The 21,627-nt window shown below is 37.0% G+C and overlaps 1 protein-coding gene across 1 annotated transcript; it reads right to left on the bottom strand.

Moving 5' to 3' along the window:
• Nucleotides 1-13,570: 13,570 nt before the first annotated feature.
• Nucleotides 13,571-14,535, bottom strand: LOC119520741 (olfactory receptor 13A1-like). Its single transcript, XM_037818698.1, is given in 2 exon segments — nt 13,571-13,926; nt 13,929-14,535. Coding segments are annotated over 2 exon segments (963 nt in total).
• Between the last annotated feature and the right edge of the window lie 7,092 nt (nt 14,536-21,627).

Raw genomic sequence — 21,627 nt, forward strand, 5'->3', positions numbered from 1 at the left:
TTGAAGTTGCCTGCTCATTTCCTGAGGAGTTCATTGGACATCTTCCTTGCAGTTGACAGTTTGCTGACTGCTCTACAGAATTTAGACTCATGCATACCCACAGTTGTGTGAGTCACTTTTATAAATTTTATAGTCATAGACACCTCTCATTGATTCTGTTTCCCTAGAGAACCCTAACTAATACACCCCCTAAACAACATAAATACACAAATGATAAATGCCCAACAAACTCCAAACAGAATAAATCCAAAAAGCCCACTCTGAGACATATTCTGATTAGATTTTTCAAATGCTGAAGAGGAGCAAGTTCTGAAAGCAGCAAGAGAAAAGCAATTCACCACTTAAAAGGCAAACAGCATAAGACAAAGCAGTGACTACTCAGCAGCCACCATGGAGGCAAGAAGGTAGTGACATGACATATTTAAAATTCTGAAAGAGAAAAATTGCCAACCAAGAATTCTATATCCAACAAAGCTCTCCTTCAAATTTGAGGGAGAGCTTAAATTTTTCAGACAAACAATTGTTTAAAGAATTTGCTAACAAGAAACCTTCCCTACTTGAGATACTAAAGGGATCCCTACTGACAGAGAAACAAAAAAAGGACAGAGAGGGATGGAGAAAGTTTCAGTAGTAAAGACACTTAGTATGGGTACATTAAAGGACATTAAGAGAGAGAGGGGGAAAATATATCTGATAAACATAAACCAAAGGATAGGATGGCTGATGCAAGAAATATCTTCACAGTAATAACTTTGAATGTAAGTGGACTAAACTCCCCAATTAAGAGATACAGATTGGCATAATGGATCAAAAAATATGAACCATCAATATGTTGCATACAAGAGACTCATAGACACAGGGGCACAAAGAAATTGAAAGAGAAAGGATGGAAAGAATATTTCATGCCATCTAGAGCCAAAAGAAAGCAAGAGTAGCAATATTGATCTCAGATAAAATAGACTTCAAATGCAAGGATGTTATGAGAGACAAAGAAGACCACTACATACTAATAAAAGGGCAATTTAACAATAATAATAATCATAAATGTTTATGCACCCAATAAAGGTGCCCCAAAATACATGAGACAAACATTGGTAAAATTAAAGGAAGCAATAGATATTTCCACAAAAATTGTGGAAGACTTCAATACATCACTCTCTCCTATGAATAGATCAACCAGACAGAAGAGTGATAAGGAAATTGAAAACCTAAACAATGTGATAAATGAATTTGACTTAACAGACATATATAGAAGATTACATCCCAAATCACCAGGATACCCATTCTTCCCTAGTGCTCATGGAAATTTCTCCAGAATAGATCATATGCTGAGACATAAAACAAACCTCAATAAATTTAAAAAGATTGAAATTTTTCAAAGCACATTCTCTGATCACAGTGGAAAACAACTAAAAATCAATAGCCATCAAAAATTTAGACATTCACAATATCTGCAGGTTAAACAATATACTCCTAAACAATCAGTTGTTTAAAGAAGAAATAGCATGAGAAATTGCTAAATATCTATAGACAAATGAAAACAAGAGCACAACATATCAAAACTATGGGATGCAGTGAATGCATTAGAGGGGAAAATTTATAGTTCCAAATGCATACATTAAAAAGGAAGAAAGAGCTAAAACCAAAGAACTTATAAAACTATGAAGAAACTAGGAAATGAACAGCAAACTAATGCTAAACCAAGTAGAATAAAAGAAATAATAAGGATTAAAGAAGAAATAAATAACATACAGAACCAAAAAAACCAATAGAGAGAATAAATAAAACCAAAAGTTGGTTCTTTGAGATCAAGAAGAGTGACAAGCCATTAGCTAAACTGACAAAATCAAAAAGAGAGAATCTACAAATAAAATAATAAATGAGAGAAGGAACATAACTGTAGATCCTAAAGAAATTTAAAAATCATAAGAGGATACTATGCACAACTATATGCCAACAAACTAGATACCATAGAGGAAATGGACAATGTTCCAGAAACACAAGTACAACCAGATTGACCAGAAAAGAAATAGAATATTTCAACAACCCAATCACAAGCAAAGAGATCCAATGAGTCATCAAAAACCTTCCCACAAATAAATGCCCAGGGCCAGATGGCTTCACAGGGGAATTCTACCAAACTTTCCAAGAAGAACTGACACCAATCTTACTTAAAGTCTTTCAAAAAAATTGAAGAAAATGGAACACTACCAAACTCATTTTATGAAGCTAACATCACTCTAATACCAAAGCAAGGTAAAGATGCCACAAGAAAAGAAAGCTACTGGCCAATCTCCCTAACAAATACAGAAGCAAAAATTTTCAACAAAATACTTGCAAACCAAATCCAAAGACATATTTAAAAAAATCATACATCATAACCAAGTGGAGTTCATTCCAGGCATGAAAGGAAAGTTCAAAATAAGAAAATCTATCAATGTAATAAAATACATTAACAAATCAAAAGGGAAAAATCAAATGATCATCTCAATAGATGTTGAAAAAGCATTTGACAAAATCTAGCATACTTTTTGTTAAAAACACTTCAAAAGGTAGGAATGGAAGGAAACTTCCTCAATATGATAAAGGGCATATATATGAAAAACCTGCAGCCAGCATGGTACTCAATGGTGAGAGACTAAAAGCCTTCCCTCTAAGATCAGAAATGAGATGAGGATGCCCGCTGTCACCACTATAATTCAACATTGTGCCCAAAGTGCTAGCCAGACCAATCTGGTAAGACAAAGAAAAAGCATCCAAATTGGAAAAGAAGTAAAACTGTCATTATTTGCAGGTGATATGATCCTATTTTTGGAAAACCCTGAGAAATTGACAACACAGCTACATGAGCTAATAAACAAATTTAGCAAATTAGTGGGACACAAAATTAATGCATATGAGTCTGTAATGTTCCTATACACTAGAAATGACATAATGAAGAGACACTAAGAAAAAGATTCCATTCACAATAGCCTAAAAAATCAAGTACCATGAATAAACTTAAGCAAGGATGTAAAAACCCATACATAGAAAATCACATAACTTTACTAAATAATTTAGAATGCAACCTACAAAATGGAAAAATATTCCATGTTCATGGATAGGAAGGTCGTTAGGATGTCAATTCTACCCAAACTCATCTACAGATTCGATGCAATCCCAATCAAAATTCCAACAACCTACTTTGCAGACTTGGAAAAGCTAGTTATCAAATTTATTTGGAAGGGAAAGATGTCTCTAATTGCTAAAAACATCCTAAAAAAGAAAAACAAAGTAGGAAGACTTACACTTCCTGACTTTGATGCTTACTATAAATCCACAGTAGTCAAAACAGCATGGTATTGCTACAAATATAGACATATTTATCAATGGAATTGAATTGAGAATTTGGAAATGGAACCCCAGATCTGTGGTTGACTGATATTTGATAAGTCTCCAAACCCACTGAACTGGGACATAACAGTCTGTTCAACAACTGGGGCTGGAAAAACAGGATATCCCTGTTCAAAAGAATGAAAGAGGACCCCTATCTCACACCCTACCGAAAAATTAACTCAAAGTGGGTCAAAGACCTCAATATTAAAGATAGTACCATAAAACTCCTAGAAGATAATGTACAGAAACATCTTCAAGACCTTGTATTAGGAAGTTGCTTTTTAGACTTTACACCCAAAGCACAGGCAACAAAAGAAAAAATGGATAAATGGGAACTCCTCAAAATGAAGAGCTTCTGTATCTCAGAGAAATTTGTTAAGAAGGTGAAGAGGCAGCCAACTCAATGGGAAAATATATTTGGAAACCATGTATCTGACAAAAGACTGATATCTTGCACATACAAAGAAATTCTACAACTCAATGACAGTAGTGAAAACAACCCAATTATAAAATGGGCAAAAAATATGAAAAGACATTTCTCTGAAGAGGAAATACAAATGGCTAAAAAACACGTGAAAAAAATGTTCATCTTCCCTAGCTATTAGGGAGATTCAAATTAAGACCACAATGAGATGTTATCCCACACCCATTAGAATGGCTACCATTAAACAAACAGGAAACTACAAATGCTGGAGAGGATGCGGAGAAATTGGAACTCTGATTAACTGTTGGTGGGACTGTATAATGGTACAGCCCCTCTGGAAGACATTCTGGCACTTCCTTGGAAAGCTAGATATTGAGCTGCCCTTTGATTCAGCAATTTCACTTCTCGGTATATATACGCAGAAGATCTGACAGCATGATATGAACAGATATTTGCACACCAGTGTCCATAGCAGCATTATTCACAATTGCAAGAGATAGAAACAATCCAAATGTCCTTCAATATATGAGTGGATAAAGAAAATGTGGCATCTACACATGATGGAATACTAGAATGCAGTGAGAAGGAACAAGTTCGAGAATCACATGATAGCATGGATGAAACCTGAGGACATAATGCTGAGTGAAATAAGCCAGGCACGAAAACAGAGAGATTGCATGTTACTACTGTGAACTCTGTGAAAAATGTAAAATAAATGTTTTATATTGTAGAATGTAAGGGACCTAGCTATAAGCAGCAACTGGTGAAGGGGGAACAATAAGAACAGATCAGTTATGGAGGGTAACCTTAATGTTATGGGAATGCTCAGGAATCACTATGGTTTGTTAATTTTGGGGATGTATGGTAGGAATGTGTAAACAATATAGTTATTTTAACTTGTTTTTCTTATTCATTTGTTTGAATATGGTTTAATTATCTTGGGGTATGGTAGAAACTTGATAGAAGCAATGTAGTTATATTAGGTCATTTGCTTTTCTTATTTCTTTGTTTTGTTTGAAACATTGTTTTTTATTGTTTGTTTTTTAATTTTTTGATAAAATTTTAAAAAGTGTACAACACAATTGCCAGTAAGTAAGTAATCAATAAATGGTAGATATGATTATTCATATTAAAGTTTATTATTAAACTAAAAAATAAAAATAAAACCTATATTATTATTTTAACAGCAAAATCCTCTGGTGTTTTTTCTTTTGGAAAATCAGAACTTCAGTTCCTAGGTCCCCAGCTGATTAAAGTTTAATTCTTTCTCATTAGCAGTTTATGAGCATTCAATTCCCTTAGCACCCTTGTCAGCATACGGTATGGTCAGTGTTTTTAATTTTAGTCATTCTAATAGGTATGTAATAGTATCTCATTCTGTTTTTAATTTCTATTTCATTAATGATTAATGAAGTGAAAATTAATTTTGCATGTTTATTGGTCATCTGTACATACTTTTTGGTGCAGTGCCCATTGACAATTTTACTGGGTTCTCTGATTTATTATTGTGTTTTGAGAGTTCTTTATGTATGCTGGACAAAAATCCTTCATCAGAAACAAGTCTTGTAAATACTTTCTCCCTACATGTGGTCTCTTTTTTCATTTTATTAACTTTCTTCTCCAAAGAAGTTTTCAATTTTAATACAGTCCAGCTTATCAATTTTTTTCTTTGATGATTTATTGACTGTGTGTCCCATATAAAAATCACTATTTACCCCAAGGATGCAAACATTTTCTACTCTGTTTATTCTAGTTGTTGTACAGGATTGGCTTTTATGTTTAGGTATATGACCCATTTCAAATAAAATTTTATAAATGTGAGGTGAAAGTTGAGGCTCATTTTTCTGATATATGGAAATCCAATTGTTCCAGCACAATTAGCTGAAAAGATTATCATGTCTTCATTCACTTGCCTTTACATCTTTGTGATTAAACAATTGACCATATATATGTGGGCCTATAGCTAGACTTTCCATTGCTTTCCATTGATCTATATATCTACCCATTTGCCAATACAGCACTGTCTTGATTACTAGCATTATAACAAGTGATGAAATCAGATGGTAGCCTCCTTGCACAGGTTAGGACTTTGACTTTGTTGTAGAATTGTAGTGATGGGGGGGAACATACCTATCTAATTTGTCATCTTGGATCAAAAGTATGCAATCTTTCAACATAAAATATAATGGTCATTTGAGGTTTCTTGTAAATATCTTATTAGGTGAGGAAGTTTCATAATGTACTTAACATTTTTGTTATTCCTGTTTGTAGAAAATTGTCAATTAATTTTTCTGCATGTATTTAGATTATCTTGTCTTTTTCTCTTTTTGTTCTGTTGATTTTCTGAACAATGTTGATTGATTCTATTATACTGAACCTGTCTTGTGTTCCAGTGTAAACCAGTATTTATGTGATGTTTTATCCTGTCTGGATTATATATTCTAGAATTTTATTGAGGTTGTTGGAATGTTGTTTTCTTTCTTCACTATGGTTTTGTCTGCTTTGGGTGTCAGAATGATGTTGACCTTATCAAGCAATTTAGGAATGTTTCTGACTCTTCTCTTCTGGGAAGTGATTTGTAGAATTGCCCTAAAAATGTCCCGTGCTCCAGCTATTCATTCATTCCTTCCCTGTAACTCATGGCAACCACTGACTTTTTTGTTTCCATATTTTCACTTTTACCAGAATGTCCTATAGTATGTAGCATTTACAGACTGATTTATTTCATTTTGCAATTTGCCTTCTTTTCTCCATGTCTTTTCATGGTTTGGGTGTTAGTTTGCTAAAGTTGCTGAATGCTATATACCAGGAATGTTTTTGCTGTTACAATGGGGGTTTATTAGTTCACAAATTAGCTCTAAAGCCATGAAAATGTGCAAATTAAGGCATTGAGATAGATATCTTCCCTGAGTAAAGGCTGATGAATCCAGGGTTCCTCTGCCACATGGGAAGGAATATGGTAACATCTGCTGGTCCTTCTCCTGGGTTCTGGTTTCAAAATGACTTTCATCAAAATGTATCTTGGTTTCTGTGTCTCTTAGCTTCTCTCAGCTCTGAGCTCTCTCCCAAATATCTCTTCCTTTTATCCTCACATAAAGAACTCCAGCAAGGGCAAAAAGACCCACCTTGAATGGGTGGAGTCATATGACCATGGAAACAACCTAATCAAAAATTTCCACCCACAGTAGGTTTGCCCCCACAAGATTGGATCAAGAGAATGTGGCTTTTATGGGGTATATAATAGATTCAAATCAGCACATTCCAGTCTCTGGGCCCCCAAAATCATCTTCTTTCTGTATGCAAAATACCTTCATTCCATCACATCATAAAGCCTAAATCTTTTCATTAACAATATTAAGTACCAAGTCTTATCAAAATCAGTTACAGGTATTGTTTGTCCTAAGACAAAAGTTTCCCTCTGGCTGCGAAACTTAGAACATATTATCTGCTTCCAATATGCAAAGAAGTGACAGTCATAGGATAAAGATTCCCATTGCTGTGGGGAGAAATTTGAAGCAAAACAGGAGTCATGGGACTAAACAGTTCTGAAAATCTGCAGGGCAGACTCCATTAGATTTCAAAGTCTGAGTGTCATTTATCAAAAGATGTTTTATCCTCAGGGCTTGAGAGTATGGGAGTCCCACCATTTCCAAAGGCTTGCATTGTAACCGTTTCTCTCCTAATGCTGGGCTGAGGGTCCAAACGTATCCAATTACTGGGGATGCCACCTTGTTCTCAGCCCCACCTTCCTCAAGCAGTGAGGCGGCACTGGATTCTCCACCGTCTTTGGAGTGCAGGCTCTCCCATCTCCAGATGGTGGAGTGGTGGTGAGGCTCTCCCCAACCCCTAGGGGATGTGCCTCATTGAACTCCAGGACAAATTTACCCTCTCCACATGCGTGGTTGGGTCTGCTTTCCTGGCCAAGTTTTCTTGACTCCAGACCTTAACTACCATGTTTCTGCCTTTGAAGTCATCTTTCCTTAAATTTGTCCCTTTTATGTCCCTTTTAGTCCAGACCGGCAGTGGTTCTGTTTATTCAGACCTCACAAAAACTTGTTGGCTTGGCATGCAGCATATGGGGGTCAAAACCATCAGACAATATGACTTTGCACAAATCCTTCCACAAATGCCATCTCAAATCCTGTCTTGCACTGAAAGGGCTGACTGGTTCTTCTGTGTTCAGTGAAATCCTCACATAGGCCATTAGCCTGGGGAGTTTCACTTTCTCAAAGCCAAGAATGTTCCAGGCCCTCAAATTTTTTTTTTTTTTTGGTACCCAAATTCAGTTCTCAGCTTATCCCTTTCTTTTAGCATTTTACTGTAAGCTGCAAGGAGAAGCCAGGATGCATTTTCCACAATTAATTTGGAGATCTCTTCAGCTAAGTATCCCAGCTGATAAATTTCAAATTCTACCTTCCATCCAACACAAAGACTCAAGTTTTTTTGAAGTTGCCATGAGTTTAATTTGGACCTACTGACAGGAGATAATGGTCCCATGGTTGTGGCCAGCCATTGAAATTGAACCACATGGAAAAGAGAGAGAGGACTGCCATGGGAGAGCTTATAAAGATTTGTGACAATGGAATCTTTTACAAGATTTGGTTAAAATTTTATGGGATTTGGTTATAATGAGGTCTCACAAGTTTTGTTTACTAACAGAGATTAGTTTTAATGCCTCCTCAGAGTGAGGGACTTCTTGCCTGGTCATATAGGTGGCTACATGTATCTCATAATGGAGGTGGGGCTGGGACCCCAGGCCCTGGGTCCTCACAATCCACCCCACACAGCAGCCTACATTGACCACAGGACAGACTTTGCAGGATAAGAGACAACAGAGCATTAGGGTTGACCCATATAGAGATAACAATACCACAATTGACGCTACTAACAATTGATAAAATCTGTGATTTTCAGTCTTATTTTCCTATGTGTTGAATTCTGCTAAGCCAGAAGGGTGTTCCATATGCTCCAATTCACAGAAGTTACAGAAAAGGACAGTTTTGCCAAATTCTCCTCCACTTTAAAACCAGGATCCCCTTCTTCCAGTTAGCAATAATGCATGCATCACACCTCATCAGGGGAATGCTTATTGTAATGGCCCCTAGATTGTAAGCTCTTATAGCAGTAACATATATTCCTGAGTTGTAATTATTATCTCTAAATCCTGAGATTCTGAGCTCCTTGTGTATAACCTGGTCAATCACTGGAATTTTGGATATCTGTGTGACATCTGAGACTTGGAGCTAGAGCTTGGCAGCTATGAATGTCAATATTGCCCCATAAATCAATTGTTGGGAGCGCTGAAAAAGATTTCAGGTTTCACTTAGAGATATGAACTAAGCAGATATGGCTAAGACTAAGGCAAATCATGTCCAAGGGTAAAGGATGATACTGACTGGGTTTTAAAACTTCAACTTCTGTGTGAGCCCAAAGGAGGAGATGTTTATTTGGTGCAGAATTTATAGTTTCTGTAACACACTAGATAATTTAACCTGCATTATCAGTTTGTTTGAATACCATAGGTGCATGGAGCTGTGAAAGGGAAGTGGTACTTGATGAGTTTGTACAGGCTGGGGTGAAATCCTGATACATCCCACAGTGATATGGGCAGAGAGTAAGAGTGTATTTGCAGGGCTCTCTGAGGAACTGGGGAGAGAAATGCAGAAGTATTGGACTTCCCCTTCCTGGGTTACTGCAGATTTTACCACAAACATTGAGGACTGCCAATTTAGTGGGCCAAGACCTCAATCTGAGTGTTCTCCCTTGTGAGGCTGGTTGCTGCAAGGGATAAGCTAAGCCTGCTTATAATTGTGCCTAGGAATGCACCCCAGAGACCCTCTGTGCTGCTCGATGTGCCTCCCTCTTTCTCTAAGCTCACTTATCAGGTGAACTCACTGCCCTCGCCCATATGTGGGACATGAACCCAGGGGTACAAATCCCCCTAACAATGCAGGAAATGACTCCTGGGGATGAGTCTGGGCCCAGTACTGTGGAATTGAGAGGAGCTTCTTGACCAAAAGGGGAAAGAGAGATGAAACAAAATAAGATTTCAGTGGCTGAGAGGTTTCAAATGGAGTCTAGGGGTCATTCTGGAGGATATTCTTATGCACTATACAGATATCACCTTTTAGTTTTTAGTGTGTTGGAATGGCTAGAGGGAAATATCTAAAGCTGTTGAACTGCAACCCAGTGACTTTGATTCTTGAAGATGATTATATAACTTTGTAGCTTGCACAGTGTGACTGTGTGACTGTGAAAACCTTGTGGCTCGCACTCCCTTTATCCAATGTATGGACAGATGAGTGGAAAAATGGGGACAAAAATTAGATGAAGAACAGGGATCAGATGAAGAAAGATCTAGGTGCCCTTTTTTGCTTTTATTTTATCTTGTAGTAAGGAAAAATTGATTCTGGTGATGAACGTACAAATGTATGATGGTGCTGTGAATAATTGTACCCTGTGGATGACTTAGGGTGGGTGAATATATCTTAATAAAACTATTTTTAAAAGTAAATGAAAAATGGGGAGAGGCAGGAAAGGGATTTTTGGAAACTCATTTTTTTTTCATTTTTATTTTATTTTTGGAGTAATGAAAATGTTCAAAAATTGTGGCAATGAATGCACAACTATATGGTAATACTGTGAACAAGTGATTGCAGACTTTGAATGATTGTATGTTATGTGAATATATCTTAATAAAGTTGCTTTTAAAAAAATAATGCATGCATCTTTTATGTCTGAGTCCCCAAAAGAAGTATCTTTAGAATCCATATTTCTACCCACATTCTCTTCAAAGCAATCTAGCCCTTTCCTATCAAGCTCCACATAATTCTTCTAAAATCTTCCCCTACCCATTTATGAAGCTATTTCACAATTTTTTGTATTTGTGAATTGTAGTAACCTACTCCTGGTATCAAAATATATTAGTCAGAGTTCTCTAGGGAAACAGAACCAACAGGAAATATCTGTAAATATGAGATTTTATATAAGTGTCTCATGCAACTGTGGAGATGCATGAGTCCAAATTACATATGGCAGGACACATGAGTCCAAATTCCATAGGGCAGCTGCAAGATGGTAGCTCCAATGAAGGTCTTTGATAAGCTCCCCAGGAGAGGCTGGCTGGCTGAAGAAGAAATGCAAGTTTTCTCTTCTCCCTTAAACGTCTTCAACTGATTAGATTCTCTTGTTGTGGAAGACAATCGCTTAGGTGTTTGCAGATGTAATCAGCCACAGAAGCAATCTGTGATTTAATAAACTGATAATTTAATAAATCAGTCTTCTGGTTCATTGACCAGCTATGAATGTCCTTGATTTAACTTTTAGGCCAGTGCTTGTGTGATTGGCCACATGGGCACCATCGCCTGGCCAAATTGACACATGAACCCAGGCATCACACACTTGTTTCTCCTTCTACATTCTCTGCAAGATGATTATGACAAAGGCACCATGCTCTAAGGAAGTGAAGCAAAACAACATAGGAGCCCAACTATAATTTTCTGCATGAGGTCACCCCTCCAGCCCAAGACTGCCTTCCTCCAGACTTCATTGGGTGGAAGAAAAAAATTCCCATGTAGTTTATGCCATGGATATTGGGCTTTCTGTGATATGTCAAAAATGAATCCTAATCTACAGAAGATCCCAGGCTGAGCCAGCCACAGCTGGTATAGAAACAATTTTCAGAAGTACTCATGGAAGCCTTAAAGGACTATAGGATCAGTGGAGCACAAAAGAACTACACTAGCATCTTTCCAGCTTTGTCTAATTTCTTCATTCTGAGATGACCAAATGTCCGAGCTTGCCTTTGTGGAAAGATTGATTTAGACTTTGGCATCATTAATTGAGGAAACTAGTGGACTGAGGAAATTTTCCTTGCTGGGTTTTGAAATTTCCTGAGACTAGTGACTCATATTTTTTTCCAATTTCTGGCTTTTGGAATGGGAATGTCTAATCAATTCCTTTCCAAGCAAGGCATTTTAGAAAATGTTTTGTTTTATAGTTACATGATTCTATATATGGAAAGAAACATTGCCACAAGTTAGATCATACTGAGTCTTACCCATAATCTACATGATTCTGTTGATGAGAAATGGGACATTTTAGCTGCTAATATTTGGATGAAATTTTATACTTAGTGTTGATGCTGTAATGGGTTTAGGTGTTGGGATTTATTGCAGTGAGGTAAATGTATTTTGCCTGTAGTAGGACATAAATTTTGGGGGGCAGACCAGTGTATTCAAAAATGTACCCAGAGAAATATGTCTACCTGGACCTGTTCATGTGTCCTTATTTGTAATTTTTTCTTGCTGATGTAATTAACTTAAGGATCTCATCTCAGTTCAGTAACTCATTTCTTTATAAGAGAGGAGGGGAGATTATAGTCATGGATGCAGAGGGGGACACAGGGAAGATGGCCACAAGATGATGGAGGCAGGGATTGGAGTGATGCTGCCACCAACCAAGGATCAGTAGGAGATACTCACAGCTGGAAGAGGCAATGAATATTTCTTTCCTAGACTCCTAGGAGAATGTGGCCCTGACAATATCTAGCTTCCAGAACAATGAGAGAATAAATTACAGTTGTTTTAAGCCATGTGGTTTTGGTAAGTGTCGCAACTTTAGAAATGAAATCACAACACAAAACCCTCACTCCAGGAATCAACAATGGGATCCACAACCACTGTACCATGGACTTACTCCCACATCCCACAACAATGAATGAAACCAACTAACCTAAAGCCTTTCCCACATAATTCAAAACACCACCGGTGCAAAATATCACACCTGTTGAGCTGTAGAGCAACCTTTCATGAAATGTGGTTAGAGAATTTAGAATTGTTTATGAAGAACCTGGAACAGCAGCAGTTATAGGTTTGTGTTGGCTACTGATGCAACTTGAATTTATACATGCAGAATTGGGTTTTATGTGAACAAGCTGATTAGACATATCCCCATATGGGAGTGATAAGGTGTAGGGGGTGTTAGGGTAGGGAGCACCACCCTGGACAAAACAAGAAAAGACACTTCCAACATGAAGGGTCTCTTATTGCTGATGGTAATGCTGATCTGGGCCTGAAGTTGGTATCCTAAGGATATGGACCACAAGAGGTCCTGGCAAACAGCAATGCACAAGGCAGAGCAAGGTGCTATTTGTGACTCAGAAGATGAGGGAAGACTTTGAGCAGATGGGGCATTTGTGCTGTCTAAGTTTGTAAACTGATTGTGAATGTGTACTAAATGGAAGAGAATCCTGGACAAATAGACCCCTGTGGAAAAATGCATGGCTGGTGAAGGGCATAAATGGGGACAGTGCATTGGTGGGGGAAATATATGAGGCCAAAGAGGTAAGATAATGGTATATGTGGTCAACTATTTTAGATAGAGCTGTGGTTAATGGAAGGGGTAATGACATCTAAGGAAGACTGGATCAGTAGAGGACTAGGGTGCTGTGTTAAGTATTAGGGCTCTCTGAGAAACCAGCCAAAGCAGGGTGTGTTTCCCAGACAGCAAAGAAGAGTTCCTATTAGGAACAACTTCTGGTTCTGTAGACACAACATTTATTATGTGCTCACATCATGAAATACCATGCTGGCACCAGTACAACAATCCATGCAATTCCAACAAACCAACTGACCCACCAAAGACACACCAATGTGGCCGGCACCCAGAGCTGAGAATGATTTTGTTAAAACTGTGATAACTAGATCATACTTCTATAAGCATGGTATTCAGACAATGGACATGAGGCAGTACAGAGTAATAGAATGGCATTTAACGTCTACAAAAGTGGAAGAGTTTCCCTATGGCTGCCTTAACTTCCTTGTTCCTTTGTGTGTAGATGAGTGGATTTAGGGTGGGGCTCACAGTTGTGTGCAGCACTCCAGCCAGTTTGCTTCTCTCAGGGCTGTAGCTGGAGGCTGGGCTGATGTAGGCACAGGACACAGCTGAGTAGTAGACAGAGACCACAATGGGGTGGGAGGAACAGATGGAGGAGGCCTTCCACTTCCCCTCAGCTGAGTGGATGCATAGGATGCTGGCAATGATGTAGCCATAAGACATGAGGGTGAGAAGGAAGTTGAAGCATCCATAGAAGGCATCAACCAAGTTGGTCATGATGCTGTTTAATGGGTGGGACTACAGGAGAGCAGCAACAGTGGGGGGATCTCACAGAAGAAGTGAGTGATGACATTGGGGCCACAGAAGGACAGTTGTGCCATCAGAGCAGTGTGGATGGAGGAGACCAGGGCACAGATCACCCAGACTCCCATGGCCAATGCCAGGCAGATGCACAGGCTTATCAGGGTCCCAAAATGCTGGGACCAGCAGATGGCAACATAATGTTCATAGACCATGACTGCAAGCAGCAGAAGCAGAGAAGAAGCAGACCACACAAGGAAGAAGACCTGGGCCATGCACTCCTTGAAAGAGATGGTGTTTTCCTCCAGGGCCAGGCCTACTAGTACCTTGGGCAGCACAGAGGAAGGGCAGATGATGTCCATGGTGGCCAGGTTCAACAGGAAAAAGTACATGGGTCTGTGGTGGCCAGAGTTGCAGGTGCTGATGATGATGATCAGAGTGTTTCCCATGAGGGACATGGTGTAGAGGAAGAAGAAGCAGCTAAGCAGGGGCAACCACAGTTCTGGATGCTCTGAGAACCCCTGCAAGATGAACTCTGTCAACAGTGTCTGGTTGGACTTCCCAATGTGACCAGGCATGACTCCTCGGCTTGACTCCATGTGGTCATCAGTGCTGGCCCCTCCTTCTGGTAACTGTGCAGGTCTCTGTAGAGGTGATATGGCACATACTTCAGGCTCCTCTTTCCTTGTGCAGCTAATTTAGAACCCACTGTGCCTTCAGAAAGGGATGCAGTCAACTGGTTTAATTGATGAAGTCCCATTTATTTCCTCAAAACCACCACTTCCAATGCTTTTCTGAAAACCACATATACGTCAGTGATTTTCCTTTCATCTTCCCCTTGATATATTTGCCATCTGGATTTGTGTTCTGGTAGCCACCCACCTTCATCCTAAACTTCCTCTACAGCATGGCCAAGGAAAACATCCCATTTAGGGTGCTCATTTTCCTTTCCTCTCTCTGGCCCCTCCATGCACTGCCATCTGCTGGCATGACCATGGAGACACTGCATCCACCTCTTGCTGCCACAGTGAGAACTCCCTTCAATGGGTCATCTCTGAGTCTCTTGCAGCACTGGACACAACCCTGCCTCTCAGGCCCTTACTCAGCTATTTTGGAGTGTTGCTTCCTATTCTCTCCCTTTCTAATGTGAGACAGCTCACAGCTGGTCTTTGGGCAGCTTTCTCACCCTGTGTTCTCTTGGTCCAGCATCCCTCTTTGGTGGCTGATTCTGCCTACACCCTGACACTTTGCAGATCTCTCTTTCCAGGTGATCCCTCTCTCAAACTCCAGACCTGTGAATCCCAAGAACTTCTGTATCTTATCTGCCTTGATGGACTTCAGGCCCTTCAAACTCAAACTCACCAACATTACCCCCAAGCATGTCCCTCTTGTGCCTGTTCCCTCAGTGCAGGTATCTCAACCACTTAGCCCTCAGCCCTCCAATCACAGGTGCAGGCTCCTTGGAAGTAGGTCCTGCTTCTCTGGCTCACTGCCAAATCTTTAGCTCCCAGACATCATAGGCACTGAAGAGAAGTTTGTCCAAGCAGCAAATGATACTGTTTTACATCTTGCTCCCCTCTCATCCAACCTTTCCCAAAGCCTGCAGGTAAATTTTCTAAATATCTCTTTGACATGTGCCCATATCTCATTCTCAGCTATTTCTTTACATTAAAATTTTTGGCATCTCCAGGATGCCCAGTTCATGGAACATTAACCAATCTATATCTATCTATATCTATATCTATATCTATATCTATATCTATACCTATCTATCTATCTATCTATCTATCTATCTATCTATATACACATATATATGTTACTCCATAAAATGGGTTTCAATATATTTTAAAATATTGAAGTCTTTCAGAATAATTCCTGGCAACAAAAAATTAGGAATCAATAACAATATGATAGCTAGAATAACCCTAGCTATGTAGAAATGTAATGACAACTTTCTATATAACAATACATCAAACAAGAGTTACCAAACACAATTAAATGACATTTTGAATTGAATGATTTAAAAAACTACATCACATGAAAATTTGTGGGAAATAGACAAAGCAGAGACTGGTGAGAAATTTATAGATTTAAATTATATTTCAATTCAATATATATTAGAAGATGGATTTGAAAAGTTTAATATAACTAATCTAAGTTTCTAATTTAAGAGGCAACAAGCCAGGCCAGTTGAATACTAAGTAAGTACACAGCAGAAATCAACAAAGGTAAGAGCAGAAATTAATGAAATACAAACAAACAGCAGAGAGTATAAACAAATTTAAAAGAAGATAGTGATATGGAAACATTGACAATTTGATAACAGCCTGGCAGGAATAATTAAGAATAAACAGAAGTAAAACAGTAACAATCATTAACAAGAATGAAAGGGAAATATAACTACAGATCATATAGACTTTAAAATTGTAATAAGGATACTTAAAATCCTTCAAAACATTGAAGGAAATGGAATACTACCCAACACATTTTATGAAGCTAACATCCCTCTAATACCAAAACCAGGCAAAGATGCTACAAAAAAGGAAAACTACAGGCCAATCTCCCTAATGAATATAGATGCAAAAATTCTCAACAAAATATTTGCAAATCAAATCCAAAGACACATTAAAAAAATCATACACCATGACCAAGTGGGGTTCATTCCAGGCATGCAAGGATGGTTCAACATAAGAAAATCAATGTATTATAACACATTAACAAATCAAAAGGGAGAAATCAAATGATCATCTCCATAGATGCTGAAAAAGCATTCAACAAAATCCAACACTGCTTTTTTGACAAAAACACTTCAAAAGGTAGGAATTGCAGGAAACTTCCTCAATATGATAGAGCATATATGAAAAACCCACAGCCAGCATAGTACTCAATGGTGAGAGTGAACACCTTCCCTCTAAGATCAGGAAGAAAACAAGGATGCCCGCTGTCACCACTGTTATTCAACATTATGCTAGAAGTGCTAGCCAAGGCAATCCAGCAAGACAAAGAAACAAGATGCATCCAAATTGGAAAGGAAGAAGTAAAACTATCATTATTTGCAGATAATATGATCTTATATGTGGAAAACCCTGAGAAATCAGTGATACAGCTACTAGAGCTAACAAATTTAGCAAAGTAGCAGGATACAAGATTAATTCACACAAGTCAGTAATGTTTCCATATGCCAGAAATGAATGAAATGAAGAGACACTCAAGAAAAAGATACCATTTTCAATAGCAACTAAAAAAAATCAAGTACCTAGGAATAAACTTAAAAGAAGTAAAAGACTTATGCAAAGAAAACTACATAACTCTACTAAAAGAAATAGAAAGGGACCTTAAAAGATGGAAACATATCTCATGCTCATGAATAGGAGGGCTAAATATCATTAAGATGTCAATTCTCATTTGTATAAAAATGTAGCTTATGAGGGGTGACAATGTTATTGGGAAAGCCATATGGACCGCACTCCCCTGTGGCCAGTGTAAGGATGGATGAGCAGAAAAATGGGGCCAAAAAAAGGGCACCCAGTGTTCTTTCTTATTTTAATTATTCTTTTTCACTTTAATTTTTATTCTTATTATTTCTGTGTGTGGTAATGAAAATATTCAAAATTAATTTTGGTGATGAATGCACAACTATATAATGATACTGTGAACAATCGAATGTACACTTTGCATGCTATGTGAATATATCTCAATAAAATTGAATTAAAAAAAAGATATCAATTCTACACAAACTCATCTACAGATTCAATGCAATTCCAGTCAAAATTCCAAAAACCTACTTTGCAGACTTGGAAAAGCTAGTTATCAAATTTATTGGAAAGGGAAGATGACCTGAATTGCTAAAAACACTCTAAAAAAGAAAAACAAAGTGGGAGGACTTACACTCTCTGATTTTGAAGATTATTATAAAACTACAGTAGTCAAAACAACATGGTAGTGGCACAAAGATAGATATATTGATCAATGAAATCAAATTGAGAATGCATAGATAGACCCTGAGATCTATGGCTGACTGATCTTTGATAAGGCCCCCAAAGATACTGAACTGGGATGTAACAGTCTTTGCAACAAATGGGGATGGGAGAGTTGGATATACATATACAAAAGAATGAAAGAGGAAACCTACCTCACACCCTTCATAAAAGTTAATTCAAAGTGGATCAAAGACCTCAATATAAAAGACAATACCATAAAACTCTTAGAAGATAATGTAGGGAAACATCTTCAAGACCTTGTATTAGGTGGTCACTTCCTAGACCTTACACCCAAAGCACAAGCAACAAAAGAAAAAATAAATAAATAGGAACTCCTCAAACTTAGAATTTTCTTGTACCTCAAAGGAATTTGTCGAAAAGGTGAAGAGGCAGCCAATTCAGTAGGAAAACTTTTTTGGAAAACATGTAACTGACAAAAGACTGATACCTTGCATATATAAAGAAATCCTACATCTCAATGACAATAGCACAGACAGCCCAATTGTAAAATGGGCAAAATACATGAAAAGACATTTCTCTGAAGAGGAAATACAAATGGCCAAGAAACACATGAAAAAAATGTCCAGCTTCACTACCTATTAGAGAGATGCAAATTAAGACCACAATGAGATACCATCTCACACCAATTAGAATGGCTGCCATTAAACAAACAAGAAACTACAAATGCTGGAGAGGATATGGAGAAATTGGAACTCTTATTCATTGTTGGTGGGGCTGTATAATGGTTCAGACACTCTGGAAGTCAGTCTGGCACTTCCTTAGAAAGCTAGACATAGAGTTACCCTTCAATCCAGCAATTGCATTTCTCAGTATACACCTAGAGGATCTGAAAACAGGGACATGAACAGACACCTGCACGCCAATGTTCATAGCAGCATTATTCACAATTGCCAAGGATGGAAACAACACAAATGCCCTTCAACAGATGAATGGACAAATAAAATGTGATATATACACATGATGGAATACTACACAACAGTAAGAATGAAAAATGTCATGAAACATATGACAACATGGATGAACCTTGAAGACATAATGCTGAGTGAAATAAGCCAGGCACAAAAAGAGAAATATTATATGCTACCACTAATGTGAACTTTGAAAAATGTAAAACAAATGGCTTATGTAGAATGTAGGGGAACTAGTGATAGACAGCAATTAATAAAGGGAGAATGATAACCCAATAAGAACAGATAAGCTCTGGGAATGCCCAGGAATGACTATGGTCTGTTAATTTCTGGTGGGTATGGTAGGAACAAGTTCACAGAAATGTTGCTATATTAGGTTACTTTCTTAGGGTGGAGTAGGAACATGTTGGAAGTAAAGCAGTTATTTTAGGTTAGTTGTCTTTTTCTTACTCCCTTGTTATGGTTTGTTTAAAATGTTTTATTGTATTTGTTAATTTTTTGACATAGTTAATAGTTAATTTTCTAAAAAGTTAATTTTTAAAAAAGAAAAAAATAATAAGGAAATATTATGATAATCTTTCAGCCAGTAAATTTGAAAACATTCATGAGATGCATAAATTCCTTGAAAAATTTATGATCAATTTATTAAAACTTTACAAAAAGAAATAGAAATAATCTAAATCATGTTTATGGATATAAGAAACTGAATTCATTAGAAATATAATCTTTACTTAGATGGTTAAACTGAGATTTTTAGCTAATAGCTAATGAAGAAATAATAACATTGTTCAAACAGAGAAAATAGTGGAGGAGAAAATTTTTCCAACTCATTTTATGAGACCAGCACAAATAAAGAAGACTTGAAAGGTATGACAACAAAAGAGCACTTAAACACAGACCTCTAAAAATCTATGAGAAATTAACATTTTTTTACGTTTTAACGTATTGGAATAGCTAGAAGTAAATACCTGAAACTATCAAACTCCAACCCAGTAGCCTTGACTCTTGAAGATCATTGTATAACAATGTAGATTACAAGGGGTCAGAGTGTGATTGTGAAAACTTTGTGGGTCCCACTTCCTTTAACCAGTGTATGAATGGATGAGTAGAAAATGGGGACAAAAATGAAAAATAGGGTGGGGGGATGATTTGGGTGTTCTTTTTTACTTTTATTTTTTATTCTTATTTTTCTGGTGTAAGGAAAATTTTCAAAAATAGATTGAAGTGATGAATGCACAACTATATGATTGTACTATGAACAGTTGATTGTACACCATGGATGATTGTAGAGTATGTGAATATATCTCAATAAAACTGAATTTAATTTAAAAAAATCTGTGAGAAATTGCTGAGAGAAATTAAAAAATAGATATGCCACTTTCATGAATTGAAGAAGGAATATTATTATGATGTCAATCCTCTTTCAATTGATTTGTACATTTAACACAATTTTAGTCATAATCATAGCAAACATTTTTGAAATCTGAAAATGAAAAGCTGATTCCAATATTGATACAGAAACACAAAAGACCTATAAGAGATGAAATAGTTTTGAAGAGAAGAGCAAACTTGGAGGGTTACAGTACCTAGACTCAGGAGTACAATGATCAAAGCTACAATATCACAACCATTACATTTTTGCATAAGGTAGAAAAATATATCAATGCAACAGAATAAATATCCAAACATATACCCATCCATTTATAATAGGCAAGTGGTTTTTGTGATGATGTGCCAAAAAAATTCAATAGCAAAAAGAAAGCCTTTTCAACAAATTATGTTGGAGAAATTGAATATGCAAATGGAAAATAACAAACTTTTCTACCTTATGTTTCATAAATATTGATAATACATTAGTCATAGCATGATGACAAAAGGTAAAATTGTAGTATCCAAAGACAAACATAAGGGAATGTCTAGTAAAACAATTTCCTTAGACAAAATTTCTTATTTAGGCACAAAAGCACTAAAAAAATAATATTTATTGATAAATCCATCTTTGTAAAAATTAAAAACTTGTCATCAAATGTTACTGTTAAAAATGAATAGGGAAACCACATACTGGAATGAATTATTCACAATACTTACAGATCACAAAAAACTCACACACAGACTATGTAAAACTCTCCTACAGCTAAAAACTACTAAGTCAAACTATATAAAACAAATGGATGAATGTCAACACAGATCCCTCCCAAACCACAATTTATGGATGGCCAATAAGTGCATCAAAAATGCTCAACAATATTAATTATCAAGAAAACACCAAAAAAGAGTCAAGCAGGAATCTGTGTGTGGTAAAACTGTCTTTCAAAAATGAGGGAGGAATTAAGATGTTCCCAGAAGAAGAAAATTTGAGAGACTTTGTCACCATTAGACTACAAGAAATGTTAATGGAATTTCTACAGGTGAAAATTAACTGAAGCCACATGAAGAAATAAAGAGCTCATTAAAGATAACGCATTAGAAAATATGAATACCGGTACCATTGTATGTTGATTTGTAACTCCACTATTTATATCCTACAGGATCTAAACGGCAAATACTTCAAATGTTACAAAAAATCAGTGATTTTGGACTCATAATGCATCAACATTTAATTTGAAACAAGAACTACATGAAGGGGAGATGTAGGACTATAGAACATGCTTTATATATGCTATTGAACTTGTTAAGTTGAGATTGAAGCAAATGAGATTTCTTTCGATTTAGGATGTTAAATTTAAGCCCCATCACAATAAGGAAAATGTCAGAGAATAGGAAACTCGTAGAGGGAAATTAG

Source organism: Choloepus didactylus, chromosome 26 (assembly GCF_015220235.1).
Source record: "Choloepus didactylus isolate mChoDid1 chromosome 26, mChoDid1.pri, whole genome shotgun sequence".
In the NCBI taxonomy this organism is placed as follows: Eukaryota; Metazoa; Chordata; class Mammalia; order Pilosa; family Megalonychidae; genus Choloepus; species Choloepus didactylus.